General features: G+C 49.4%; 1 protein-coding gene across 1 annotated transcript in view; it reads right to left on the reverse strand.

Annotated features, from left to right (window-relative positions):
- Nucleotides 1–12,349, reverse strand: part of oit3 (oncoprotein induced transcript 3) — an 18,075-nt gene extending 5,726 nt beyond the window's left edge. Inside the window, exons 1-7 of the mRNA XM_038990993.1 lie at nucleotides 12,086–12,349; nucleotides 7,901–8,124; nucleotides 7,504–7,657; nucleotides 6,648–6,758; nucleotides 5,973–6,095; nucleotides 5,483–5,605; nucleotides 5,005–5,165 (exon numbers count right to left, since the gene is read on the reverse strand). Coding sequence (XP_038846921.1) covers nucleotides 5,005–5,165; nucleotides 5,483–5,605; nucleotides 5,973–6,095; nucleotides 6,648–6,758; nucleotides 7,504–7,657; nucleotides 7,901–8,124; nucleotides 12,086–12,143 — 954 coding nt within the window. The 5' untranslated portion in view covers nucleotides 12,144–12,349. The remainder of the gene's footprint in view (nucleotides 1–5,004; nucleotides 5,166–5,482; nucleotides 5,606–5,972; nucleotides 6,096–6,647; nucleotides 6,759–7,503; nucleotides 7,658–7,900; nucleotides 8,125–12,085) is intronic.
- Between the last annotated feature and the right edge of the window lie 640 nt (nucleotides 12,350–12,989).

Here is a 12,989-nt window from a genome sequence, read left to right on the forward strand (position 1 = left end):
GCTAGGGTCTGGTCTAGTGTGTAAGGACAAGGGTGTAGGATGTAAGGGCTAGGTTGTAGGATGTAAGGGCTAGGGTCTGGTCTAGTGTGTAAGGACTAGGGTGTAGGATGTAAGGGCTAGGTTGTAGGATGTAAGGTCTAGGGTCTGGTCTAGTGTGTAAGGACTAGGGTGTAGGATGTAAGGGCTAGGGTCTGGTCTAGTGTGTAAGGACTAGGGTGTAGGATGTAAGGGCTAGGGTCTGGTCTAGTGTGTAAGGACTAGGTTGTAGGATGTAAGGGCTAGGGTGTAGGATGTAAGGGCTAGGGTGTAGGATGTAAGGGCTAGGTTGTAGGGTGTAAGGGCTAGGGTCTGGTCTAGTGTGTAAGGACTAGGTTGTAGGATGTAAGGGCTAGGGTCTGGTCTAGTGTGTAAGGGCTAGGGTGTAGGATGTAAGGGCTAGGTTGTAGGATGTAAGGGCTAGGGTCTGGTCTAGTGTGTAAGGACAAGGGTGTAGGATGTAAGGGCTAGGTTGTAGGATGTAAGGGCTAGGGTCTGGTCTAGTGTGTAAGGGCTAGGGTGTAGGATGTAAGGGCTAGGGTCTGGTCTAGTGTGTAAGGGCTAGGGTGTAGAATGTAAGGGCTAGGGTCTGGTCTAGTGTGTAAGGGCTAGGGTGTAGAATGTAAGGGCTAGGGTCTGGTCTAGTGTGTAAGGGCTAGGGTGTAGGATGTAAGGGCTAGGTTGTAGGATGTAAGGTCTAGGGGCTAGGGTCTAGGCATGGGGCTAGGGTGTAGGGGCTAGGGCTAGTGTCTAAGCTAGGATGTAGGGGCTAGGGTCTAGACTAGGCTGTAGGGGCTAAGGTGTAAGGGATAGGGTGTAGGGGCTAGGGTGTAAGGGATAGTGTGTACGGGATAGTGTGTAGGGGCTAGGGTCTAGGCATGGGGCTAGGGTGTAGGGGCTAGGGTCTAGGCATGGGGCTAGGGTGTAGGGGCTAGGTTGTAGGATGTAAGGTCTAGGGTCTAGGCATGGGGCTAGGGTGTAGGGGCTAGGGCTAGTGTCTAAGCTAGGGTGTAGGGGCTAGGGTGTAAGGGATAGTGTGTACGGGATAGTGTGTAGGGGCTAGAGTCTAGGCATGGGGCTAGGGTGTAGGGGCTAGGGCTAGTGTCTAAGCTAGGGTGAAGGGGCTAGGGTCTAGACTAGGCTGTAGGGGCTAAGGTGTAAGGGATAGGGTGTAGGGGCTAGGGTGTACGGGACAGTGTGTAGGGACTAGGGTCAAGGCTAGGGTGTATGGGCTAGGGGCTAGGGTGTATAGGCTAGGGGCTAGGGTGTATAGGCTAGGGTGTAAGGGCTAGGGTGTAAGCTAGGGTGTAAGGACTAGGGTCTAGGCAAGGGTGTAAGGACTAGGGTGTATGGGCTAGGGTTTAAAGGCTACAGTGTAGGGGCTAGGGTGTATGGGCTAGGGTGTAGGGGCTAGGGTGTAGGGGCTAGGGTGTAGGGGCTAGGGTGTAGGGGCTAGGGTGTAGGGGCTAGGGTGTAGGGGCTAGGGTGTAGGGGCTAGGGTGTAAGGGCTAGGGTGTATGCATTTCTCTACGGCTGGTCATGCTTTCCTCTTGGCTACCCCAACCTCGGCCAACAGCTCCGCACCCCTCGCAGCTACTTGCCCAAGCGGCCCCAGCTTCTGCTTCACCCAAATCCAGATCGCAGATGTTCTGAAAGAGCTGAAAAACCTGGACCCGTACAAATCAGCTGGGCTAGACAATCTCGACCCTCTCTTTCTAAAATGATCCTCCGCCATTGTTGCAACCCCTATTACCAGTCTGTTCAACCTCTCTTTTGTTTCGTCCGAGGTCCCTAAAGATTGGAAAGCTGCCGCGGTCATCCCCCTCTTCAAAGGGGGTGACACTCTAGACCCAAACTGTTACAGACCTGTATCCATCCTGCCCTGCCTTTCTAAAGTCTTTGAAAGCCAAGTTAATAAACAGATCACTGACCATTTCGAATCCCACCGTATCTTCTCCGCTGTGCACTCAGGACACCTACACCACCCGATGTCACAGGAAGGCCATAAAGATCATCAAGGACAACAACCACCCGAGCCACTGCCTGTTCACCCCGCTATCATCCAGAAGGTGAGGTCAGTACAGGTGCATCAAAGCAGGGACCGAGAGACTGAAAAACAGCCTCTATCTCAAGGCCATCAGACTGTTAAACAGCCACCACTAACATTGAGTGGCTGCTGCCAACATACTGACTCAACTCCAGCCACTTTAATAATGGGAATTGATGTAAAAAATGTATCACTAGCCACTTTAAACAATGCCACTTAATATAATGTTTACATACCCTACATTACTCATCTCATATGTATATACTGTACTCTATACCATCTACTGCATCTGCCATCTTTATGTAATACATGTATCACTAGCCACTTTAAACTATGCCACTTTTATGTTTACATACCCTACATTACTCATCTCATATGTATATACTGTACTCGATACCATCTACTGCATCTTGCCTATGCCGTTCTGTACCATCACTCATTCATATATCTTTATGTACATATTCTTTATCCCTTTACACGTGTGTGTATAAGGTAGTAGTTGTGGAATTGTTAGGTTAGATTACTTGTTGGTTACTACTGCATTGTCGGAACTAGAAGCACAAGCATTTCGCTACACTCAAATTAACATCTGCTAACCATGTGTATGTGACAAATAAAATTTGATTTGATTTTGTTTCCGAGCTGGTCACGGGTGCACCTCAGCCATGCTCAAGGTACTAAACGATATCATAACCGGCATCGATAAAAGACAGTACTGTGCAGCCGTCTTCATCGACCTGGCCAAGGCTTTCGACTCTGTCAATCACGCATTCTTATCGGCAGACTCAATAGCCTTGGTTTCTCAAATGACTGCCTTGCCTGGTTCACCAACTACTTCTCAGAGTTCAGTGTGTAAAATCGGAGGGCCTATTGTCCGGACCTCTGGCAGTCTCTATGGGGGTACCACAGGGTTCAATTCTCGGGCCGACTCTCTTCTCTGTATACATCAATGATGTCGCTCTTGCTGTGGGTGATTCCCTGATCCACCTCTACGCAGACGACACCATTCTGTATACATCTGGCCCTTCTTTGGACACTGTGTTAACTAACCTCCAAACGAGCTTCAATGGCATACAATACTCCTATGGCCTCCAACTGCTCTTAAACGCTAGCAAAATCAAATGCATGCTTTTCAACCGTTTGCTGCCCGCACCCGCACGCCCGACTAGCATCACTACTCTGGACGGTTCTGACCTAGAACACGTGGACAACTACAAATACCTAGGTGTCTGGCTAGACTGTAAACCTTCCAGACTCATATCAAACATCTCCAATCCAAAATCAAATCTAGAATCTGCATTCTATTTCGCAACAAAGCCTCCTTCACTCATGCCGCAAAACTTACCCTAGTAAAACTGACTATCCTACCGATCCTCGACTTCGGCGATGTCATCTACAAAATTGCTTCCAATAATCTACTCAGCAAATTGGATGTAGTCTATCACAGTGCCATTCGTTTTGTTACCAAAGCGCCTTATATCACTCACCACTGCGACCTGTATGCTCTAGTCGGCTGGCCCTCGCTTCATATTCGTCGCCAGACCCACTGGTCATCTATAAGTCTATGCTAGGTAAAGCTCCGCCTTATCTCAGCTCACTGGTCACGATAACAACACGCACCCGTAGCACGCGCTCCAGCAGGTATATCTCACTGGTCACCCCCAAAGCCAACACCTCCTTTGGCCACCTTTCCTTCCAGTTCTCTGCTGCCAGTGACTGGAACGAATTGCAAAAATCGCTGAAGCTGGAGACTCACTGACTTTAAACATCAGCTCTCTGAGCAGCTAACCGATCGCTGCAGCTGTACATAGTCCATCTGTAAATAGCCCACCCAATCTACCTACCTCATCCCCATATTGTTCTTATTTACTTTGCTGCTCTTTTGCACACCAGTATCACTACTTACATCATCTGATCATAATCATCTGCTCATCTATCACTCCAGTGTTAATCTGCTAAATTGTAATTACTTTGCTACTATGGCCTATTTATTGCCTTACCTCCTCATGCCATTTGCACACAATGTATATAGACTTTCTTTTTTTTCTATTGTGTTATTGACTGTATGTTTGTTTACTCCATGTGTAACTCTGTGTTGTTGTTTGTGACGCACTGCTTTGCTTTATCTTGGCCAGGTCTCAGTTGTAAATGAGAACTTGTTCTCAACTAGCCTACCTGGTTAAATAAAAGTGAAATTAAATTTTAAAAATATTTTTAAAAAAAATATGGGCTAGGGGCTAGTGTCAAGGCTAGGGTGTAAGGGGCTAGGATCTAGGGGCTAGTGTCAAGGCTAGGGTGTAAGGGGCTAGGATCTAGGGGCTAGTGTCAAGGCTAGGGTGTAAGGGGCTAGGATCTAGGGGCTAGTGTCAAGGCTAGGGTGTAAGGGGCTAGGATCTAGGGGCTAGTGTCAAGGCTAGGGTGTAAGGGGCTAGGATCTAGGGGCTAGTGTCAAGGCTAGGGTGTAAGGGGCTAGGATCTAGGGGCTAGTGTCAAGGCTAGGGTGTAAGGGGCTAGGATCTAGGGGCTAGTGTCAAGGCTAGGGTGTAAGGGGCTAGGATCTAGGGGCTAGTGTCAAGGCTAGGGTGTAAGGGGCTAGGATCTAGGGGCTAGTGTCAAGGCTAGGGTGTAAGGGGCTAGGATCTAGGGGCTAGTGTCAAGGCTAGGGTGTAAGGGGCTAGGATCTAGGGGCTAGTGTCAAGGCTAGGGTGTAAGGGGCTAGGATCTAGGGGCTAGTGTCAAGGCTAGGGTGTAAGGGGCTAGGATCTAGGGGCTAGTGTCAAGGCTAGGGTGTAAGGGGCTAGGATCTAGGGGCTAGTGTCAAGGCTAGGGTAAGGGCTAGATTCTAGGGTCTAGTGTCAAGGCTAGGGTAAGGGCTAGGGGATAGTGTCATGGCTAGGGTAAGGGCTAGTGTCTAGTCCTACCTCCACTACTGTTCCACAGGTCTTGAGGCTGAAGCTGAGATTGATGTGTGTTCCGTTGGAGACGCCGCGACATGACGAGTTGGACAGGGAGAGTTCCAGGCCCCCCACCAGGTCCCTTAGAACCGACACCTTAATGGAGCTGCTGCTACACTGCACCGGGACTGGACACACACACACACACACACACACACACACACACACACACACACACACACACACACACACACACACACACACACACACACACACACACACACACACACATACACACACACACATATACACACACACACATACACAGTGGAAGGGGTTAAACATGGGTTGGACAGGATGAGTTCCAGGTCCCTTACTAGGTCCTGTATGGAGCTGCTTGCCACACGACACATGACCATACAGGTGAAGAGTTTCATGATACAGTTAACTGCACAGGGACTGGAGGATACGACCAAACACACACACACACACTCTCTGGTCTCACCCTGGCATGTGCGTTTGTCGTCCCCCAGCTCCAGTCCTCGGGGACAGTGACAGTGATAAGAGTCCTGTAGTACAGAGCAGCCATGGCTACAGCCTCCGTTGTTGTTGTAGCACCCTGCTATCTCTGCAGAAAGAGGAGAGGAGAGGAGGCAGAGAGGGAGAGGGAGAGGGAGAGGAGGAGAGGGAAGAATAAGGGGAGGGGAGAAAGAGGAGAAAGGAGGGGGAAGAAGAGGGAGAGGAGGAAGAGGAGGGGAGAAGGGATAAAGGATGTGAAGGGGGAGGACACTTTGGATGGAGTTTGCACTTTTGTAACTATTCCATTGGTTCCATTGTGTCGGGCAATCTCAATCTAGTGAAAGATAACGAATGCTATTTGAACCCAAGTCTGACACCCAGTTACTGTGTTCCAGATATTACACACAGAGCATTATGGGTACGGTAGTACATTATGCTACTGTAACTTGACACCCCCCACGGTGGTCTGACTCTACCTTTGCAGTTGCGTCCATCCTCCTCCAGTACCCTGCCTGGTCCACACTCACACTGTCTGGACCCCTTGGTGTTCACACATACCTCCTTACAACCTCCGTTCCCCTGCTCACACTCATTCACATCTGGAGAGGAGTCAGTGAGCAGACAGACACAGACACAGACACAGACAGACAGACAGACAGACACAGACAGACACAGCAGTGAGGAGAGGTCACAGAAAAAAAGGAGGAGATTTGATAGGGGAGGTGGAGAGATCAATTGAGAAGAGAGAGAGAGGGGAGAGAGAGGAGAGAGAGGGGAGAGAGGAAGAGAGAGAGAGGAAGAGAGAGAGAGAGAGAGAGAGAGAGAGAGAGAGATAATTTCTCAGCGTAGTAGAGAGAGTGATTTGGTTGATAGGTGGATAGTATGATAATAAAAGCTCTCAGGGTTTTCAGAGCACGCTTGTCACCCACCATTAGACTAGGATGTAGTGAAGGCTCCCTCCCTCCCTCCCTCCCTCCCTCTCGCCACCCACCCATCCATCTCTGGCTGGCTGGCACACGTCTCCTCCTCTCCTCGTGAATTAATGACTCAGCACATTCAGTCAATCTCTCTCCCCCCCCCACCACTCCATCACCCCTCTCCCCCCCCCCCCCCACCCCCCTCTCTCTCTTCCCCCTCCCTCCCGCTCTCACCGAGACATGTCTGTCTATCTGGTCCCAGGGTTGTTCCAGTAGCACAGCGGCAGTCCGACTCTGGACACTGAGGTCCACTGCACTCCACCTCATCACATATGTCATAGAAATCTACAGGACATACAGAACATGTGAAGGTAGGTAAGGTCTACCACATCTACACAGAGAAACAAATAGACATGGTAACATGTCGACTACTTCCATTCCCTTCATGGGAACTTCATACCACATTCATAAACCATACATTTCATACCACATTCATAATCTATACATTTCATACCACATTCATAAACCATACATTTCATACCACATTCATAAACCATACATTTCATACCACATTCATAAACCATACATTTCATACCACATTCATAAACCATACATTTCATACCACATTCATAAACCATACATTTCATACCACATTCATAAACCATACATTTCATACCACATTCATAAACCATACATTTCATACCACATTCATAAACCATACATTTCATACCACATTCATAAACCATACATTTCATACCACATTCATAAACCATACATTTCATACCACATTCATAATTAATCACACTGACAAAACAGAAACAGGCAGACAGGCAGACAGGCAGACAGGCAGACAGACAGACAGACAGACAGACAGACAGACAGACAGACAGACAGACAGACACATGTACGTCCGCAGTAGACATGGAAGCAGACAGGCAGACAGGCAGACAGGCAGGCAGGCAGGCAGGCAGACAGACAGACAGACACACGTACGTCCGCAGTAGACATGGAAGCAGACAGGCAGACAGGCAGGCAGGCAGGCAGGCAGGCAGGCAGGCAGGCAGACAGACAGACAGACAGACAGACGTACGTCCGCAGTAGACATGGAAGCAGACAGAAGGTCTGGGCAGACGGTAGACGTAGTATCCTCCTGTACAGGCCTTCACATCAACACTGGCATTCCACTGGCAACAGTTATTATTGAAGCTGGCACACACAGGAAGGGTCATGATACCATCCTGGGGCTACGGGAGAGGGGGAGAGGGGGAGAGGGGGAGAGGGGGAGAGGGGAGAGGGGAATACGTTACTGTTCATTTGGTTGGAAGTTCATTGCACGTGGAGCCACTAGATCAAGAGAACATAAAGTGCCACAACGGCAGGTAGGCTGGCAGTTTAGTTTCCTATTTTTTTGTATCGTCCGGCACACAGGGTTTGAACCAGCAACCTTCTGGCTGCTGGTCCGCCTCTCTAACCTCTAGTCTACTAACCTGTGGGTGGCTCCCATTGAGCCAGATGGGTGCGTGGGTCCCACAGTGGTTCTCTTCGATGCAGAAAGTAGGCATGGCGTCTCCAGCCATCCCTGTGAAGCGGTACCACTCCCCTGACACACGGCTGTCACACAGGGGCACACTGCCAGATGAGTGGTTTACATGGTACTCTGTATTACGCCAAGGCTCATTCAGAGAGATGTAGGCAGAACACGGGTCCAGAGCTGGAGGAGAAAGGGAGGAGGTGGGGAGAGAGGAGAGGAGAGAAGAGAAGAGGAGAGGTGGGGAGAGAGGAGAGGAGAGGAGAAGAGGAGAGGTGGGGAGAGAAGAGAGGAGAGAAGAAGAGGGGGGAGGGGAGAAGAAGAGAGAGGGGGAGAGAAGAGGAGAGGGGGAGAGGAGAGAGGAGAGGTGGGGAGAGAGGAGAGAAGAGGAGAGGTGGGGAGAGAAGAGAGGAGAGAAGAAGAGAGAGGGGGAGAGAGGAGAGAAGAGAGGGGGGAGAGAAGGGAGAAGAAGAGAGGAGAGGGGGGAGAGAAGAGGAGAGGAGAGAGAAGAGAAGAGAAGAGAGAAGGGGAGAGGAGAGGAGAGGAGAGAGGGGGGAGAGAAGAGGAGAGGAGAGCGGGGGAGAGAAGAGGAGAGGAGAGAGAAGAGAAGAGAAGAGAGAAGGGGAGAGGAGAGGAGAGAGGGGGGAGAGAAGAGGAGAGGAGAGCGGGGGAGAGAAGAGAGAAGAGGAGAGGGGGGGGAGAAGAGGAGAGGAGAGAGGTTTATAGAGGAGTGTTTCAGATGGTACTCTGTATTACACCAAGGCTCATTCAGAGAGATGTAGGCAGAACACGGGTCCAGAGCTGGAGGAGAAAGGGGGGAGAAGGGTCTGTCTGTTAACAACACGGTCTGTCAATATTGGACCTTTTCACTTCGGCATGTTGTGCAGAATCAGGAGAGACAACGTGAGTCCCACATGGCAGCTTATCTCTATGGGGACAGGCCTAAGGGCTCTGGTCAGGAGAAGTCTCCATATATATAGAGAGAGAACAAGTTAATCAATGGTTGTCCACAAGGGAACAAACGACTGTAGAGTAATTCCCTTCGGCTGTAAACCATCTCTATTGACAGCATAGAGAGACAGAGAGAAGCAACACAACCAGGAGCCAGCTGGGATGTATAAGAGCTAGGAGGTAGGAGATAGCATGTATAAGAGCTAGGAGTTAGGAGATAGGGGCTACAGTGGTTCTTCCTTTAAAAGTGTTGAGCTCTGGCAACAATGGTTGACACTTAAATAACGTGCCATAGAATTCTGCAGCTGTGCTGCAGTACGTCGCAACTTTTAAAGGAAGAACACCTGTAGGAGCGAGGATGTATAGGAGTTAGGAGCTAGGGGATAGGAGCTAGAGAATAAGAGCTAGGGGACCTGAGATCCGATATAAAGGCGGTAGGAGCTAGGGGATAGGAGCTAAGAACTAGGATCTAGGAGCCAGAAACTATGAGCAAGGGAATAAGAGCTAGGGGATAGGATATAGGATATAAAGGAGATAGGAAATAAGGGATAGGAGCTAGGAACTAGAAAATAAGATCTAGGAACTAGAAACTATGAGCGAGGGGATAGGAGCTAGGAACTATGAGCTAGAGAATAGGAGCAAGGGGATAGGAGATAGGAGAAAGGATATAAAGGAGCTAGGGGATAGGAGCTAGAAACTATGAGCAAGGGGATAGGAGCTAGGAACTATGAGCAAGGGGATAGGAGCTAGGAACTATGAACTAGGGAATAGGAGCTAGGGGATAGGATATAGGATATAAAGGAGATAGGAGCTAGGAACTAGAAACTATGAGCAAGGGGATAGGAGCTAGGAACTATGAGCTAGAGAATAGGAGCTAGGGGATAGGAGACAGGATATAAAGGAGCTAGGGGATAGGAGCTAGAAACTATGAGCAAGGGGATAGGAGCTAGGAACTATGAGCTAGAGAATAGGAGCTAGGGGATAGGAGACAGGATATAAAGGAGCTAGGGGATAGGAGCTAGAAACTATGAGCAAAGGGATAGGAGCTAGGAACTATGAGCAAGGGGATAGGAGCTAGGAACTATGAACTATGGAATAGGAGCTAGGGGATAGGATATAAAGGAGATAGGAGCTAGAGGATAGGAACTAGGAACTAGGGGATAGGAACAAGGAGCTAGAGAATAGGATATAGGAGCTAGGAGCAAGTGGATTGGAGCTAGGATCTAGGAACTATAATGTTTGGGAGCTAGGGCATAGGAGCTGGACAAACTCACCTCTGGACCTAGATGCCAGTTCCACTGCTTTCCCTCATAGTTCCCCTCTAATCAGGGACTGATTTAGACCTGGGACACCAAGTGGGTGAAATGAATGATCAGGTAGAACAGAAAACCAGCAGACTCCGGACCTCGTAGGTTCAGGTCCCCGGTTCGAACCCAGTGAGGGACAGGGATGGAAGCAATGAGGAGATAAGGGCTAGGAGATAAGGGCTAGGAGATAGGAGCTAAGGGCTAGTAGATAGGAGCTAAGGGCTAGGAGATAGGAGCTGGTCCTCTCCTCCTGATATGGAGGAGAGGACCAGAGTGCTGGAGGAGAAGGTGAGGGGGGATGGAGGAGAGGACCAGAGTGCTGGAGGAGAGGGTGAGGGGGGATGGAGGAGAGGACCAGACTGCTGGAGGAGAGGGTGAGGGGGATGGCGTGTGACAGAGAACAACCCACTAGAGAGGTGGCCACCCCCACAGAGAAGCCAGCAGAACAGCCCACCTCAGCTCCCGACAAAAGTCTCGACACCACAGCAGAACAGTCCACCCCTGACCTTAGCGTCAAAATCACAGCGGGACAGACAAATTAAGAATCCCAAGCAGAGGATCCCACACACTCTGAGCACCCCCCCTCTCATCAGCCAACCTGATAGCCCTCCTGACAACAGGGAGGAGGTGTGATGGGATGGTGGTGGGATGTGGGATGGTTACAGGAGGAGGTGTGATGGTTACAGGAGGAGGTATGATGGTTACAGGAGGAGGTATGAATGGGATACAGGGAGGAGGTGTGATGGTTACAGGAGGAGGTGTGATGGTTACAGGAGGAGGTGTGATGGATAGTTTTAGAGCCAACCCTACTGAGCGCCAGACAGTGACCAGAGAAGAGCTGAGGGTACAGCTGACTCAGGTGGCTGTACAAGAAAAGGTGCTAAGTAGAACCATACAGGGTTTTGGGGGGTTTGTCCCCATAGGAGAACCCATTTTGGTGCTGGGTAGAACCGTTTGCCTTACTAAGAACCCTTGTTCTCCCAAAAATATTATTATGATGAAAACGGTTCTTGGTAGAACCCTATCCCCCTCCGCAAAGAACCCTTTTGGAACCCTTTTTTCAAAGAGCGTATGCAAATAGCAGCTGTAGAGTGAAAGACTCTTAGAGGACCGTGGGTCCTGGCTGCAGAACAGAGCTGAGTTAATGACTATGGCCATTAGAGGACCGTGGGTCCTGGCTGCAGAACAGAGCTGAGTTAATGACTATGGCCATTAGAGGACCGTGGGTCCTGGCTGCAGAACAGAGCTGAGTTAATGACTATGGCCATTAGAGGACCGTGGGTCCTGGCTGCAGAACAGAAGCGCACTAAATCTGAGCAGTACCAATCTCTCACAGCCTAATGGTCTGTGGACTAGGGGTCCTGGTCTAAAGTAGTGCACTATATAGGGAATAGGGTGCCATTTGTGACATGACCTTGATTTCCCAGGTTATGCGCACTCATCCAAACATGCTCACACAGAGAGAGAGAGACAGGGAGAAAGTGTTTTAGACCTAAGATCCATCGTCAGCAGAAAAAATGTAAATGACTGTCAAGACAAATTAGTGTTATGTTTAACAACAAGTCTTGAAATGCAAACGTTTTCTAGTGTGAGTCATGCACAGGTTTCTAAAGCGAAAAACACACAGTCTACACTTCATCAGTCTTACTATGCAGTACACACAACATGGAGAGGAAGACCAATGGAGGCCCGACTAGATTCCCGAGCCATATACAACTATATGTCCACTGTTGTCCTGACATTATTCTACTGAAAGTTACGGGAAGTAACACAAGTATTTTACAATGTCACCCTAGTATGCTGTAACAGTGACTCATTGATTCCCCGCTGTCGGTGTTATGGACGCGTGAAGGAAACCTAGAGACGGTATACGTGGTGGTACTCACCGATGGCTTCTGCAGTGGGTGTGTGCTGTAGTAGCACGGTCAACAGTAACACTATCATTACGACAAACACTTTCCCCCAGTTACCAACTCTTCAGGTAATCTCAGCACCTAGAATCAGACTGTTAAACGAGACTGTGCCTGGAGACAATAGGAAATCCAAGCTCAGTCTGTGTCCGTGTATGTCTGCCTCTGTGTGTCGGTCTGTGTGTAGGTCTCTTGAGTGTCCGTCAATGTGTCTCTGAGTGTGTGAGGTTTCTTGAAAAACTAAACAGGACCTTTAATAGACAGCTTATCTGTGTATCTACGTACATAAATGAGGGCTTGGCCAGGGGGTAGGAGTTTGGTGTGTGTGTGTGTGTGTGTGTGTGTGTGTGTGTGTGTGTGTGTGTGTGTGTGTGTGTGTGTGTGTGTGTGTGTGTGTGTGTGTGTGTGTGTGTGTGTGTGTCAGGGTACATTAGTCTCACCTTGACCTGATGAGTTCAGTGACAGCACCATCCTCCCATTGTTCCACAGGCTCATCTTATCCACAGAACCAGCCCAGCCCTAGATTACACACACACACACACACACACACACACACACACACACACACACACACACACACACACACACACACACCCTCTTCTCCATCACTCATCCTCCCTCCACCTCACCTCTCAACCCTTCTTCATTCTCTCTCTCCTCAGGACTTCTTCCCGTCCTCGCTCCTCCTCCCTTCGTTCTCTCTCTCTCTCCACAAGAAACACAGTCCATGTGCTGTTGAAACAGAAACAGATTACTCTGTCTATCTCTGATGACAGAAAACCTTAGCTGATTACGTTCTGGCTGACCAGTTTACTGTCTATCTGCCTTCATAATGTGGAATTATCAACGATTATACTCCCTCTCATCTCTATCATTCTCC

This window comes from Salvelinus namaycush, chromosome 4, assembly GCF_016432855.1.
Source record: "Salvelinus namaycush isolate Seneca chromosome 4, SaNama_1.0, whole genome shotgun sequence".
NCBI lineage: Eukaryota > Metazoa > Chordata > Actinopteri > Salmoniformes > Salmonidae > Salvelinus > Salvelinus namaycush.